At 38.0% G+C, this 17,341-nt stretch overlaps 1 protein-coding gene across 1 annotated transcript; it reads left to right on the top strand.

The window, feature by feature from the left end:
• The first annotated feature begins 354 nt into the window (after window positions 1–354).
• Window positions 355–15,812, top strand: LOC137294825 (regulator of microtubule dynamics protein 1-like). The gene is made up of 9 exons (XM_067825944.1): window positions 355–729; window positions 3,148–3,319; window positions 6,612–6,784; window positions 7,337–7,412; window positions 7,621–7,698; window positions 8,012–8,110; window positions 8,627–8,680; window positions 9,174–9,254; window positions 10,867–15,812. Exons 1-9 carry the CDS (start codon window positions 452–454, stop codon window positions 10,918–10,920), a joined length of 1,065 nt encoding a protein of 354 aa, XP_067682045.1. The 5' UTR covers window positions 355–451; the 3' UTR covers window positions 10,921–15,812.
• The last annotated feature ends 1,529 nt before the right edge of the window (window positions 15,813–17,341 follow it).

The raw sequence follows: 17,341 nt of genomic DNA, 5'->3' as shown, positions 1-17,341 counted from the left end.
AGAAGCCATTTGATAATTCCATGGGTATACAACTTCTTTTGATCTGTGAAAGGAGACGTTTCAACATAGATTCTAACGTCGTTGTCAAGAACATGATGTGACATTGTTCATATATAACTGGGGGTCACTGTAAGACTTTCATTTCCAATGCAACTTGAAAATGTTGTCAAGTGTCCCTTTAAACATGTTTTCGTTGTTATTTTTTAAACAAAGTTTTAATAGTCCCTTAAAATAATAAATTAACCATGAGTTTTATCATGCCACGTCGCGAACAAAGTGCTTACGTAGTAACCTATCATGCTTTATCGTAAAACTTGTAGGAAGTCTACTTGAATATCGGAGTTATCTGTCCTTAGTAACCTTTGTTTCATAGGTGGCGCTTCATATTTCCAAAACAATCGGCGACGATAGGCGAGTTGTTTTTCGGCTGTATCAGTGTTATTATAATGCAATGTCATTTTTTCGACAACACGCGGCGATCATTTCGGGTATTGGAACCACTGTGATATTTGGTGCAGGTGCCACAATTTTGTATTTTCGTCTGGCTCAAGTCGCTAGAGAGCTAGAGCGGCTTGGTGCTACTGTCGCAAGTCTCAAAGCTGACTTTGCAGAGCTCCGAGAGCGTCTATCGACAAGCTCTGGTCGAAGAAGAAAGAATCCTTCGTTCTATTCCCTTGCGACAAGCAGCGGAGATGATGACGAAGAGGTCTATCTGGATGCTTACGGAGGGTAATAATGTGTACACTACTTGCTACAGCAATTGATATTTGTTTCTTTAAAACGTCAAGCAAGTTTTTTTTAAGAAAATTAAATCACACTGTACTTAGCCTAGTTGTTGACTTAGACACTTTCAAAATATCAAGTGGATTAAGCTTCCAACAGTATGTGTGTCAATGCAGGAATCTGTTGTTTTTGAATTACTGATATATGACCCTTGACATGACCATACTAGGAAATAATATATAGATCTAATATTATATGTTTGCCACAGAACATCACACTAATCCATGGTCTTTAAGATATATCAAGTCAGATAAGAGTTCCCATTCCCCCATCCCAAATAATATATATATATAAATTGATATGTACTAACAAAATCTAACACTACAAAATCCCCCAAATTAAGTACAGATTTACTCCAATATATTTAGGGATGAACCTCTGTGTGACACAGTTAGATGCATACTCTTCAACATGTTTCTGTCGTATTTGTTTATATCTTATTGACACTGCTTTGGTCAGCAGTGAGTGGGGGCACTTTCTGAAGTGAAATATAATGGGCTCTTGTATCCAGCACATAGTATGATACAATATAATAAAATTAGCGGATATTTTCTTTGTGTGTGTGTGTGTGTGTGTGTGTGTGTGAGTGTGTGTGTGTGCGTGCTTGTCTCCAGGATCAAACCCCACTGAACCCCCTTCTTTCACAATTCCTGGATCTGCCTATGATACAGGCTTGGTGATAGTAGGTGAGGATTTAAAAGTGTCCTATTTACATATGGATATCCATTACACATGCAATACGATGCTAGTACTCATAGTCTGCTGTGACTATACTTGATGCTTTCACTGTAAGTGTAAAGCTATACTGAGGATGATGTAACTACAGATGGCCTGGTTGTAAGTGCCATAGTTAAGCATAGCCTTTGGGCATTGTAGTGCTATGGTTGTTTTGTACAACAGGGGTTAAAAAATCCCATTTCCCGACACCTGGGACAAGACAATTTTCATTTCAGGCAATCAAATAATGGCATCTTACTTGTAAGTGAGCTATGAAATAATTTCCACTTATGGTTTCAAACTGCACATAAACTTGGATTTCATTTCATATCAAAACATTTCAAAATGTAGCTGTTAAATTTCGCAATGATAATAAAGTAGGGTTTTCTTTCTTTGCTATTTGTCACCTTTCGATAAATAGTCGATCAAATACAATGTTGATTTATTCTTTCATAATTTCATCGTCATGATTATATCATAGAAATCAGCCTACCGGTAAGTGGAAAATTAGTCAGTTACTTTTTTAAAGTCACTTGCCCTATGGCAAGTGACTTTTAAAAAGAATTTTGAACCCCTGTACATTGGTACAAGTAGTGTATGAAATAAGCCAAAACTTCCTGCCAGACATCATATCACAAGCCCCAAAGGGATTTAAGCAGACCAAACACAAGATCATGGTGATCTTATGATCTTTCTCAGATGTATAAAGCATCTAAAAATTTTACCATAACACTGGGCTGTTTAGCTGTAAATTTAGACTGTTCATCAGAAATCTTGCCCGTCTTGGGGGCCATATTTCATACACTGTTACTGGACACACTTTTACGTATCAAAATACCCATAATCAAGAGTGGCAGTGATGAAAAAAATGAATTTGTCTTTGTGTAAACAACCCAAATATCAAGATTTTGTATTGTGGTGAAAGTAAATACATTGTTTGAAAGTGCTCCACAGATAGATGGAAAAACAAAAGGTCAGCAATGATTTCAGTCCAGTTCATCCAAAATTGAACTTGACACCTTAGTTTCCATTTTTCAGTAACTGTTATCACTACAGTGGAAGCTGTCAAAACCAGCATCTGTCCAATCCGGCAGGTTGTCTTCAGCAGCATAAAATCTCAGTCCCATCCATGGCATGTGCATTTATCATCAGCTCTATAATCCGGCACATTGTCTAAGCCAGATTATTTGTCAAGTCCCAGTGAGTGCCAGTTTAAACAGCTTCCACTGTATTTCGATTCGATATTTGAATAACCGTTTTAATTATTTCCACACAGCCAGGATGTAAATTTGACTCAGACTTGAGCGGTTTCAAGAGCTGAAATGAGGCAAACTGTGATTGGTTGATGTCGGTCTAATTATCAAATGAGAATTGTTGTTAACAGAGATTACCAGATTGACAACAGATGTCATGCTAAAAAAGCAGACTCTGAGAGTTAAGTGAAATCTGAAGTTTTTACTTGTATGAAGAATCGAGGGTCCAATTTCAAAATTCAAACTGAATTGAAATCGGGGTGAATCTTTGCAGCTCTAGAAAACAATATTGTTTCCTTCCAAGCTCCCAACTCCATTTAAATCACGATTACTCTCCCATATATGGTGATAAAACTGTGAGTTGGAAGTACATCCATGTTTCAATGTTTTCCAGAAGTGACCTTGAATCTTTGAAAGAAGTTGCAGCAGAGCTTCAGGACAACTTGAATCGGACTGCAGGAAATCTGTCAGGGGATGATATATTTACTCGTATTGATCGCTTGTTTGATGGGGAGAATGCAGACCAGGAGGAAGCATATCGACTGCTTCTCAAGAGCAAAGCAAGGGTAAATTAAACGACCAACAACTTTACGTTCTTTAAGTGGATTTCTTTTTGAGGAATACTATCAGCCAGAAACCACTGATAAATCATGTGTATTGTGATGTTTACAGGACATAGCAATCATTGAAACCTTATCTCTAATATAAGTAGTTTTCATTATCCTGACTCATGCTTATTATGCTCATCTCCTCCCTCTATGTGAAGATAGTGGAACACTTGAAATCCCTTCATGTTCCCTTCTAATTGACACAGGCACTCACCCATCAGCAGCCTCCCTTTCCCGCCAGTATGGTCACATGACCAGCCATGTGTGTCACTCTTTCCATCATCCAACGAGGAGGTTGGAGGCACTTTGTGTCCCATTCCTGTGATAAGTTTTTGCTTATATTTTGGTCCTATGATGTAAATTGTGTCATATCTGGTTTTTGAATTGTAATTGTTATCGTGTAAAATTATTGTTGAAACTGATCAATTTTTTTTTGTTTTGGACACGTTTTCTTCAGTGCCATATGTTGTCAACAGCTGACATTCATAATTTTACTGATCAGCCAGATGTACCCTGGGGACATGGTTGACATACCAATGAGACTTTGTCTCCTCATGCAGACTTCTCAGTGGTACTCCAACAAGTTCTCCAGGGTCCAAAGAGAGAGAGAGACAAGAAGTACAATGCTCTTGGTGGCAAGGGCTCTTTTTGTCACTCTAAGGAAGGAAACAGGTGCTCCTATGGCACAGGACATCCTGCCAGGGGCACTAAAGGAGGAAAGAGCTGAAGATCAGGTTTGGAACGACTGGTGTCTTCCATCCCCAGCCATTCCCGTACAACTTTCACAAGTGGGTCGACGACTACAACGCTACTGGAAGAATTTGGGACTTCTCAATGGCGATTATGTAAGCATCCTACAAGATGGCTGCAAGATCCCAATAAAAGCAACACCACCAGTCACAAGCGACCCAGTACTGTTCGTGTATGCCAGGAATCAACGAGACAAGCTAGCTAACACCATATCATCTCTACTAGAGAAAGGCGTGGTTGAAAAATTACATCTGGATCTTCTAACACTAGGATTCTACTCCCCAATCTTTCTGGTATCCAAGAAAAACTCCAAGAAAAAGTTTCGTCTTGTCTAAAACATGGAATTCATCAAGGATTATCTACTGAAACTAGAACAGTTCAGAATGATCAATCTACCACAACTGTGGCTTCTCATCCATCCATCGTGTTATCTTGCCAGCATTGATCTACAAGGTGCCTACTTGCACATTTTGATTCATCTGGACTCTAGGAAATATCTTTGCTTCCTATTCAGTGGTCAGCACTATCAATGTACGGTCCAACCATTTGGAATATCTTCAGCCCCGTGGTTAGTTACTCAGGTCACCAAGCCCATTGTCACTTACCTACTTCAGTGGCGACATTGCAGCACCTTTAACCTGGACAATGGCATTCAAGGCCATCACAAGAGAAGTCAACTCAGACTGCAGTTAGACTTCACCATCAGGCTACTAACTCAACTCAGATGGCTTGTGAATCTACTGAAATCAGAATTGGAACCTCAGCAAGATCTTCAATTCTTCAGGATTCTATTCATCACTCTGTTCAACCACATTGTCGTCCCAGAAGATCAGTGGGTTAGAACAAGCTCTACTTTCTCAGTAGAAATGACAGTGGCAATATCTACCCGGCCTGCTCACATCAGCACTAGATTTGACCAGATAAGGACGTTTACAACTATGTCCATTACGATGGGTCCTGATTCACCGCCTCAACATCTCGGATCGGATAGCACTACCGTACTACTTGAGACCATATCTACTATGGTGGACTCATTGATTGAATCTGCAGGAACATATTTTCTAGAGCCAGTCTACAATAACCATTTCTACATATATGCGTCACTACAAGGTTGTGGTGTTCACCTGAACAATGAGGTGGTAGCTGGAGTCTGGACGATGAACCCATTCAGCGTATCAACCAAAGCTGGAGATAAAAGCTGTAATCAACACAGTACGGCATGGGTTGATAGCATTGAGGAACAAACTACTGATGGTTCATATAGACAACCCCATAGTAGCATTCTTCATAAGCAAGCAAAGATCAACTCCATCTCACACACTGCTACCGCTGACATTCAACTCTCCGACATCGTCGACAAGGCAACAGATGCTCTCAGCATCTCGTGGGAAAGGCTGAACTGGACTGAAAGGTTCTACACTCTCAGCATACTTGGTGGCACTCAGGGCTGTTATCACCATGAAAATAGGGATCAGGCTGAATAGAGTACCTGAACTACCTGCCTTCCTACAATCATTCAAGCTGGAAGACCAACAACACCTCATGAGTGATGTGTACGAGCCACTAGACCGAGATGGGATTTTATCACTGAAAATCAACTGCCTGGACAGTCGGTCAGACAGTTCCACATCCTGGCTTTATCTACAGTCCTCGGGCAATATGATATACAGGATTTGTCATTATGCCCAGTCAGAATGTGCAGGACGCTAGTTGATCTATATATCATCACGTTCCAGTCAAGACAAGTTTGACTGGATGTGATCCCACCCCCCATCTCACAGATGGATATTGGAAAAATAGGACCGAACTATCGCTGTCATAGTTCCCGAAGGGGGGAAGTACTAGATGTACTCATATGACAGTCAACAGAATCCAGTGTGGCCTGACCCATAGCAGTTTCTGTTGGATTCTGTAGGCATAATAAGCATGAGGCAGGATAAAAAAAAATACTAGTATGTAATTTTTTAAGTAAAATTGTTTTTTTCATACTTGTCCTGACTCATGGGGTCAAGCCCTCCCAACCGCCAATACCAATTTTCTTAAGAAAATTGCATTTTAAAATTCCTACTACTGATTGAGTGATTGAATTGTATGTTACGCTGTTGTTATCAACTAACCAGCAATATCACGATAGGTTTACACCAGACATGGGCCTCACACAAGGTACCCATGTGGAGAATCAAACCTGAATTTTCAGTGTGACAAGCGAACATGTTAACCCCTAGGGTCACCCCGCTGTCCTCTTACTACTGAAATGTGAACATCTATAAGATTAAGGTAAATGAGCAATAACCACGATGATTGAGAGATTTATCATAATTATTGGTGATTTTATGCTTAAATAATATTCTGTTTTTAGGATATACATGTCTGATCATTTTCAAAAACTGATTTCAGGTTATACAAATAAAGGGTTATTCCATGTAAATGTTTATAAGCTTGGGAAAATTGTCAGTTCATTGCAATATGCTTTATCAGAATGCTACATATTATTTTACAGCACCCAACTGATGTTGAGTTCCTCTGGAGGCTGTCAAAAGCATGTTACCTAGTTTCAAGAATTGAGGGATTAAGAGGAAATGATGAAAGGAAAAAAGAACTTTTGTACATGGCCCGAGACAATGCCAGTGATGCTCTTAAACTAAATGACAGCTGCGGAAATGCCCATAAGTGGTGAGTATGTTCAAGTGTACTTATAGAATCGACCTGTGAAACTGCAGGTTGGAATGGATCTTCATCAACTCATGCTTCTCGTAAGAGGCAACTTATAAGATCGTGTAGTCAAGCTTGCTGACTTGGTTGACAGATGTCACCGTATTCCAAATACATAGAGCCATGCTTATGGTGTTGATGACTGGATTGTCTGGTCCAGACTTGATTATTCACAGACCACCGCCTTATAGCTGAAACAACAAACAAACAAACAAACAAACAACCATAGCAGAACTGTGTTATTTCTATGCTGTGCAAATTCAAAAATGTAGGTTATCAGTCACAAATAATATTATACTATATTACGGACACTAATATGAATAATGTGTCTCTAGGAACCCAGTTCCTGTTTACCAGCTTTTTGGAAAGTCAAAGGATTGATTGATTCTTTGTGAAAATGTGGTATTCTTGATCACAAATTTATCACAATTTTGCGCTTCCACTGTACAATGTTTGATGTGACATTTTAGTACTGTTATCAATCTATATGCTTGAAAACCCCCTTCTTTTTAGGTATGCAATAACTCTTGGGAGCGTTGGTGATTATGAATCAACACAGAACAAAATCAAGAATGGGTTTGACATTAAGGTAAAATGTCTTCTTTGTTTATTCCTGAATGTCTGAAATGACTAATTTTTCAGTGCACACTTTTGTCAGACAATTTTTGTAAAAGAAATACATTTACTTATGAGAAGCTACATGATTTAGGGAGAGATATCTAAACAAATTGATTATTGACAATACATTATCACTGATTAATTTCCAGAATTTGATTGTGTTACATATTCTGTTACAGAAACACATTGAAAAAGCAATAGAGCTGAGTCCTGGTGACCCCTCCAACCATCACATGCTGGGCAGATGGTGTTTCAGTGTGAGTAACCCTCACAGTACCAGTAACCAGGCACAGTACTAGCATATTGGCACAACTGGCAGTGATGCAGTGTTTGATATATATTTTGATAGTCGAGGGTTCTTTTCCTTACACTTGTCTACTTGTCACTGGTAATGGTATTGTTCTAAGCCCAAAATCGTTGAATCCTTGAAATTTTTAGCAGAATTTCAAGACACTATTTGCATTTCAGGAAATTTACTTTCATCATCAGTGACTATCTGATATTATCACAGAAGTCTGTGCATACCAGCAATTGATGTAGTGAGTGAAGATGGAAGTATTTGACTTGTAGGTGTACATGCTGTCGTGGATTGAGAGGAACCTTGCTGCCACACTGTTTGCAACGCCGCCAACTGCTTCAGTAGATGATGCTCTTAAGGAGTTTCTGGAGGTACAATATTAACAACCATGTTATCAATTGTGATGAAAGGTGGACTTGTACATGTTGAATTAGGTAGTAGTTTTTATCTTTCTAAAATTATTTATAGGTGATGTGACATGAATGAGATCACAGTGACAATAAAACAACAACAACAGTGCAGCTGTTTAGAATTGAATGAAAATAATGCAGTAATGTTTTATGTCTTTACGCCACCTTTAGCAATATTCCAGCAATATCATGGTTTAGGATTTTCAACATGATGAGCAAAGGCTTCAACCACTATGCTATCCCACTGCCCCATACAAAGACATAACCACAAGAAAATAATTGACATGCTTTTTCCCTCAATGGGTTTTCACACTGTACTTCAGAACATGTGGTTTTGTTTATGAGCATAATTTTTGGATTGTCAGACTAACTGATTGTGTGTGTGTTTTGTTATGTATTGACCAGAATAACTGCATAGACTAACGATGCTGTACTTGAGTTACGAAATATGTTCACTTTCTAACCTCATGTTTTCAGGCTGAGAGGTTAAATCCTGGCAGATGGAAAGAAAACATGCTGTTTATTGCAAAGGTGATCATATGAAAATAATGTATACTATTAATAACCCTCCTTTGAGTGGCATTTTATCAGTTAGGGAGTACAATACTGACAAAGTTAAGGATAACAATTTGTTTTATTCTGTAACTGTGAGGTTTTGGTGTAGATTCTTGTACCATTGTCTACCAGAGGCAGTTTGAACTGTTTACATACTGACAACTGTTTGGACAATCACTTCTTTATTTTGTGAGTGCAACATTATAATACAGATTCTTGTATTCTGCTAGACAACAGTAAAAGCATCTCTACAGTACAGAAACGGTGCATTCACAAAATAAATGAAGAAGTTATCCATAAACTGATAATTATTCTAATAATGGTCCAGTCTACCAGTGGCAGTTCTCACTGGGACTAGTTTAGAATCCTGGGTTTGCCAAAAACAATCATTTTCCAGAGAGACCGGAATTACTATTTTATGACAGTTCTGTTGAAATGAATAATGTCAAGACGTTGCGTTTGTCTGCAGAGTTATATTGAGAAGAGAAAGTACAGTGAGGCCACAGAATGGCTGGAGAAGGCAGAGCGAATTGAGGTCAAGAGTGCTGATGTAAGTAAATATATTAGTGGCCTTTGAAGATCCAGGTTACAGTTGGTCTTTTGTAACCCACTCTGGTTGAAGGAGACAACTATTGTGATCAGGCTTCTTAACTTGATTGAGACATGTCATTGTATCCCAGTTGAGTAGATCAATGCTCATGATGTTGATCTCTGGATTGTCTGGTCCAGACATGATTATTTACAGACTGAAATTGCTGAGTGCTGTGTTAAACAACAACCAAGCAATATTTGACATTGTTGATATCATCCTTTGATAGTTTCCAATATTTATTCATGTTTGGAAGAGGGTAAATTTGCATACAGGTTCAACTGTCTGATTTGTTTGTATGTTTGTACTGAGTTGTGCTATCACCAAATATTACAGACTGCCATCCACCTTTGTCTCATTTTCTGCCTTGCTTTTCTGGGTGTCAGGTTTACATCTAGTGGAAGGGAGATAACTCATTCAGACTTCATATGCAGTTGCCCTAGTCACAAAGACAGCATCCCTGCTATTTCATTGTACTGTTGTCAATGTATTTTTTCCAAAGAAATGCATGATATTTTTGTTGCTGTAACAAGGGCTTAAGAAATACTACAAACTGTACATTGATTTATGAATATATAAGGAGTAAGGGAAAATACTGTAAACTGTCTTATTTCCGCGCCTTTAAGTTTTCGCGTGTGACGGTCACTAAACCTTTTCGCGCCTTCCTATTTTCGCGAGGTGATCTTGTTATAGAAGAGTCCCCGGATGTTTTTACACGACACGCAGGTGCGTGACCATTGATCTGTTATAAAATAAACAGATTTGCGAAGTGATCCAACAACAAATTAATGTAATTGATTTCAGAATTAATCCTATTTAATTAGGTGTGAGAACAATGAAAATAGAACATGATTGAGCCGTGTTAATCCATATTAGCCCAGCGGTGACACATGATTGAGCAGTGACACCTGTATTGTTTTTGTGTTGTTAACTTACCTGAATAGAGTGTATGATATGTCTATATTATCGCATGTTTTTATTCTTGCGTCATGAAGTCTGACGCGAAGTTCGCGAAAATTAAACGGTCGCGAAAATTTGGCTGTTTACAATATTTGAGCTAATATCCAATTGGTATGTCTATGATACAGTAAGGTCATATTGTATTTCTGTGCTTTCAACAAACTGGTATACGTATATTGAATACCTTGGTCATGTGTCCTTACTGGATAGACTGATATGTCATGATGTCACTGAGGTACTATGGCTGCATAAAAAAAAGTAAATGTATCTCAGGCACATTTTTTCAAAAGTGACGAGGGAGAACTTTTTAAAAAAAATATATAGAAAAAAAGTACCATGTGAGCAACACATTTTTGGTTGTTTTTCTCAGAAATACAGCTTGGGAGGTTTAGTATGTGTTAATGAGTAGTAGATTCAAGCAGCCTATTCAAGCCACTGTTATCTTCACTTGAAGATACTGAGGTTCAGTTCCTTACGTGGCTGCAATGTGTGAAGGCAGTTTCTGGTGTCTGTGGTGTTGCTGGAATCTCACTCACTTTTTCACTCACTCACTCACTCACTCACCCACCCATTTACTCACTCACTCACTCACTCCGTTTTTTATACATTTCAGGATGAAGAACACCAGTTTGAGATCCAGCAACTACTGGCCAAGTACAGGAGATAATACCAGTGACTATTAGGGACATGCATAATTTGGGGGTTGATGTATGTAGTGGAAATCCTCATCTCTTGTTTGAGACCTTTGTTTGATTAGGAAAACATTTTAAGGGTCAGTGACCCTGAGATCAGAAATTAGCAATATTATCTCTTTTCTAATTTTATGTTGGTAGAATATATTGTACACTTTTTACTTCTACATTCTTTGATACATATTCCTGTAAATGGAAACAGGGACCGTATCCAACAAACTTATGCGGTAATGGCTGTCTCTGATGAAATGTGTCAGTTATTGCTTATCGTTTATTACTTTATCCTGTTCAGAGCAACCACAGACTGGATGACTATATAACTAGAATTTAACAAATGGGAAAAGTATGTCCAACAGATACTGAACTAATGATATTAGGATAGGCTGTATATAATACCAATGTTCAGTACTTTACCATTTTTATTGAGGAAGGCATGAGCAGTTGTTCAGAAGGGCTAACGAACAAAGATGTCAGTATGAGTGTTGTTTATTTTATCTCACTGACTCATAAACATTTGTTATCATCAGCTAGGTTTCTTTAATTGTGAACAGTATACATGCCAGTCTTACCATGAAGCAGTGATGCTCTGACCTTGCATGGCCAGACAAGATGCTCAGGTTTATGAAACTGTCAGTTTCATTGATAGTATTGCTTTACAAGTGGGTCATGATTCAGTTTCAGTAAACAAAGGTTATGAAGGTACATGGTTTGCAGGGCTCGATTTAGTGCTTTGTTACTTGCACTGGTGCAACTCAATATTACAATGTGCAACCTAGTTACGAGTCTAACTTGCACAAGGAGGAAGTCAGTTTTTGACAAATAGATTAACAATATATCTGCTGTTATAAGCATAAGAATTTCTTCCAAACTTTGAATAGCTATGGCTCCGAAACACTGCTATTCATAAACATGTCTGACCTATAATAGCTCTTGTAAACAGGGATATTTGTGTTGCTATGGTTTAATGGATACTACATCTGAAAAATATGTTTATGTGCACCAAAGCCTCTGATGGTTTAAAACTCTTGCCACTAGAATTTTGAGGGTGGAACTAGGTCTTTATCTTAGGATGCATCTGATCCAAGTAGGATGACATCCATTTCATCGAGCCCTGGTTTGCTGTGTGCCCACACTGAATGTTTGAGCTAGGCCATTGATTCTTCTGGATAGTTAGGTCATCTTAGAATAACCATTCAAGACAGACTGAGACATCACTATAACTTTACACAGGCATTTTGCTTTTGCTTGTGATACTGCTTATGTCAATAACGTTTGCTAGTATCATGAAACATTCTAATTAACTAGAAATATTCTACTCAAAATAAGTTACAAAACAACTAAGTCTCATGCTGCTGAAGATAATGTACCATTGCTTAACAAATTTACTATAAAATTAACTTCTTTTGAGTATTATATGTTAGATAAAATCTTTATTATCAGTTGCTACTATCTTGCCTGCTCTCAGGTGTTATTTATCCAGGTGTTTGACAAACAGGAATTTATATGCATAATGCAGGCCAAGTCTTTAATGGTATGAATCTTGTGTAAGAGTAAGTGGTTATATTATTGACAGAATTCTTTTGATAGTTGTATTTATGCTGTTGGTTGTGTGTCTTACTTCTACAGTTAGACTGCTGATGTGGAATGTAGACCTTTTAGCAGTGTTTGAAATAAGCGCTGGCCAGTCAGTCTAAGTAAACTTAGTCTTAGTGTTATTCATTACACTCCACCACTGAGTCTAACAAACCCTAGTAGAAGGTCGTGTAAGGTAACCTTTGAGCGACCTATCACCGTCCAATCAAATGCGAGATGGTTAAATAGATTTAACCAATCAGACAACGGCTACTACTTAAGGATCAGAGGGACTTACAAAATATTCAGGTCACTGACTCAGATCTCTCCACAAACAAAAATCTGCGTATAACACAGTTATTTGACCTGCAGTATATAGGCTTTGGGTTTTCTGTAGTCATGGTTACCATTAGCTAATATTTCCACAAGATGGCACCCTGAACATTGCCCAAAACACTATTTTCAGCGACTGTTTACTCACCGTTGTTATGGTTGTAACGTGCCGTGTGCATCACCCGGAAGTGAGCGTACCCTAAATAGCATTTGGAATAACTTTTCGAGGTAAAAAGCTCAAAAGGTATGTGTGAATGTCCACTTTCGTGATTTGGTTAGCTGTGTTCTAATTGGTCAGTCTCAAAGGTTACCTGATGCGACTTCCCATAAGGTTTTGTTAGACTCAGTAGTGGAGTGTAACAAAAAGTACTGAGGCTAAGTTTACTTAGACTGGCTGACAAGTAAGCCTATGACAAATAGACATCATATTGGGTAATATTTATTTACACGATTATTTACCTGTCACAATAAGCAGCAGGTTCCCAAATAAGTGTGTGTAGAATTTAAGCAGATTCTGCCATAGTTTGTAGGTCCAGCCAGCCCAGCAGCTGTTTCATCTAAACAATTTCTCCTGAATGTTGTGGAGGAAGACAGCACGATTTCTTCAATGATGTGGGCTGCATTGCTAATTATAGACATCAGGTACCTTCGAAAGTTAAACGAGAATGATGCTCACAATGAAAGTGGCACTGACTTCGAGTATTGTATTACCAAAGATTTCTTCACAAAAAGTTTGTCTATAATTGTTCTGTATAGCAGTGAGTTGCATGCCTCACTGATCTAATGATGATACATAATGACTAGACACTGTATTCCCAGATGAATCAGTTACCTGTAACATATGACTATAAGTGAAATGATGCTTGTGGACAATTTACCGTTCTTAGTGATGGCGCATAACTGTGGGCTCAAGATGATGGGATAGCTTCATTGCATAATTTATAGATTATTTTTAGATCCAGATACTATTTGTATTGTTAATTCTTGAATGGATTATTGATTCCCAGTTTTGTAGAAACCCTGTGATACTAATGTTTCATATATTGGTGAAATGGCATACTCTTTGGTTACCAGAAACATGATATGTTTTGATTTGACTGGTAGTATGTTTGAGGGTGTTTGATGGATTTTTTTCTCATTTTTTAAGTTATTACTTACATTACACATGTTGTCAAACTCGCCACCAAAAACAAGTTGTCAAACTGTTGTCGAGAAATAGGACTGGTCTCTATTCTCACCAACTTTCCATCAAACTTTTGGTGTTGCCAAACTTGAGTCTGACATGTGAAGTGTTGTCAAACTCGTGTTGGCCAGAAACAACTAATCGCTGTCAACAAAATTGACATGTGACCATACTGATAGAGACATGATGCTCACATGACACAAAGTTTGACGTGTCTCGTGTGTGAAAGCATGAGTTTTTCAACTTTTAAAATTTCAACTAATTGACTTGTCAATTCTTTGTTTCTTGTGTGAAGACCGCTTTAAACCACAAGCTGCAAGAACCAGAGGTGTCCATGATGAATCAACTCTAGGTAGATACGCGAGGCAGCAGCTCAACATTCCAGTATTACCTTCTACCCTTTGCACTGTACCACAAAATAATTTTAGGGTAGCACTAATTCAACATAGAGATGCTGTATCCCTAAAATCACTCTATGGAATCACGATTCCCATGTGAGAATTGAAGTTTTGGCTTTTAGCATTTGTTCACAATGATTGTTCTGAGATTATCATGATGAATGTTTTGTTTGATATCATATACATCCCAGATGATTGTTTCCATGGTACCACCAGTGTCTTACGGTGGGCAAGTTGTTGAAGAATGCTTGTGTATGATGTGTGAGTAATTTGTGTTACTGTGTTGTGAGATTCTTGGAGACACAGGAGATCTCAGCAGAATCTAAATATTTAATCTCCTAGTCTGGATTATATCTGATTTATACACAAGACAAATCACATGCTGTTCAGTGATCTCTGTGAATTTATGTAGGTCTGCTTTGAGGTTGATAGATATGTAAGTATGTCAGTAAAGATTCTGAAACTAGATCTAACTTTTTCCAATTCTGTATTATCATATAGTTAGAATCATTGTTGAACTGTTAACAGGACATGGAAAATAGTCTTTTTAAAAGTGGAAGGACATGCAGCTTGAGTGGATGTCACACTGTTTGTAGGTTTTACAAAACTGGAAAAATAAACAAATAATAAAAACGAAGCAAGATTGAAGGAGATGGACAATGCTACCCAAAACGTTTGGTGATTCAATGTTCAGCTCCCAGTTGTGAACAAAAGGTTTTCCCCCCATATGCTTCTAGTTTTGAATCACCCTGAGCACAATAAACTGTAACCATAAACCAATACTTGCATTATGAGAAAACCATGCACACACATTAAAGACATACACCATTCTATTTACTATAGCCATGATATCCTTACCATTATTTTCTTTTTAGCCAGGAGTCAACTTCTGTAAATTGCAAATTAACTTGACATGGAAACAAACCTTTACTGTCAGAAAATGCCTTAAATCAACATATGGTAAACTGAAAATACTAGTATATTTAATATCAGGAAAACAGATTAGTGAACCGTTTCAATCTTGTCTTGACACCTGTTTGTAATCTTGCTGAAGAGAGAGTGGTCACCTGGAACATCACATCACAGCATTATATTTATACTTTTAAGACAAAAAACAATTCAAACACATTAAATATAAGAATTTTTCTACTAAAGAACATATTTTTCCATCTTTTGTCAGATTTTGGTGGGGAAAGCGGTGAATATGGTTAAATATGTTTTTGTACTGATTTTGTGAGTATGGTGAGTATGGGTGTGTTTTGAACACATGGGTAAAAAGTGTTTGTGAAGGCTGATTAAGTGCTGTTTGATTTCTACACTGTGTTTAGTGTGGACCATTTTCACTCATTTAGTGTATTACTGATATAAACTGGATATCATGTATTCACGTGTTTCTTGTCATGTACACAACACACCAGAGGAGGAAAACAGTGAGTCAGCTGGTATCATCTGGGGTGGTATGTCCACCAACACCGAAATTCATACTGGTTAATAACAACGGATTTTTATGGCACCAGGTATCCAACTGGAAGCTGTTCAACAGGGCATCACAAAGTTGTGCATTTGTGATGTCCTATCTTCCATCGGTTGTGGTTGTGGTTGTGGTTGCTCGAAACGCTGGCACAATCTTACTATTATTACCCCGCATAATCCAAGCTGCCTGTAAGGTGCCAGAAGGTTACTGGTCACATGATTTACCCCACCTGGTACCCATTTTCTGCTTGGTGAACAGAGGAAATTTTAAACAGACTTGTTTGAATGATGGGGGATCACGTGTATCACGTGTTCCCGGCGAGAACATGCCTTCAGCAGGTAGACAGGCTCCGTAGTTTTGTTGATGGCATGTTGTCGAACCACATCATATCTTTCCTCATTACACCAACCACGCGATTGCACGGCCCGACAGGTTTCGTCATCTGTGCTGATTGAGGCGTTATACAACACACTCGTCCTTGGTTGACCGTAAACACTGGTTCAATAAAACTGCAGTTTCGCCAGAAACCATATAATTTGGTCTACGGTCTCAAGCATTTCTTCTCATGACAATTTAATCTTCAAGAGGTTTGAATATTATTTTCAATATGGTTGCAAAGGCAGCCATATTGTAAATGCTGTGCATGAACATTACTCAGTCATTTTTGTTAATTTGTCACAAGTGAACGTTATAGTGGGGCTTAACAAAATATATGTTTACGGTTTGTTTTAAATATTTTAAATTCTGGAATTGATTTGACCTTTTCATTTCAACCACTTGCGGGGTACGGGTTTTCAGTTCGCTTTGCAGTGTTGCGTCACTTGGGCACCCATTATTGTGCATTCAAGTGCTGATTCAAGATTTGTCAGCACCATACCTGTTGTCAAGGTTTCACCAAACTGCTAAAAGTCTGATATCTACATCATAAATGGCTTTCCTCCTACAACAAACCCATTATATATAACTTGAAGTTTTTTATGCAGAATATATTTAAATGCTGACAGCAATCTTTAACGGTTTATCTTTGCTGACATTTTTCAGACTGTTTGGCTATTTATGGAACTGAACTACAGTACCATGGCACCATTTAAAGTCACTTGTTATTATACATATAGAGAATGCATTAAAGATGAAGGAGTTACGCTATATCTGACTTGTTCAGTTACAATACGCTATTTTAAGCTACGTACATAACCCGTAAAGCAAACGATATAGTGATTCTTTTTAAAAAAAAACAGCAAGCGTCAGAATAAAGGAGGTGATTTACGGTCCTCACACCACATTTCGGTGGAAATATATTGACATTTCCCTATATCAATTCATTTATAAAACCAAATTACTCGAATGAAGGGGTGGCATCCTGCTGGACTTAGAGTGAAAACCAGAACGTATGGCCTGTCATTTTACAGAGAGCCATCTCTATTTCAGTTGAAAAT

The sequence above is a fragment of the Haliotis asinina genome, chromosome 8 (assembly GCF_037392515.1).
Source record: "Haliotis asinina isolate JCU_RB_2024 chromosome 8, JCU_Hal_asi_v2, whole genome shotgun sequence".
Taxonomy (NCBI): domain Eukaryota; kingdom Metazoa; phylum Mollusca; class Gastropoda; order Lepetellida; family Haliotidae; genus Haliotis; species Haliotis asinina.
The sequence above is the reverse complement of the archived record's forward strand: the minus strand, read 5'-3'. Positions and strand labels throughout refer to the sequence as shown.

Excerpts from the sequence above, each read along its gene's own strand:
- LOC137294825 (XM_067825944.1), top strand. The coding sequence starts at position 452 with ATGTCATTTTTTCGACAACACGCGGCGATCATTTCGGGTATTGGAACC. Across the intron at positions 730-3,147 it reads TATCTGGATGCTTACGGAGG|AAGTGACCTTGAATCTTTGA; the intron begins GTAATAATGTGT and ends AATGTTTTCCAG. Across the intron at positions 7,413-7,620 it reads AGAATGGGTTTGACATTAAG|AAACACATTGAAAAAGCAAT; the intron begins GTAAAATGTCTT and ends ATTCTGTTACAG.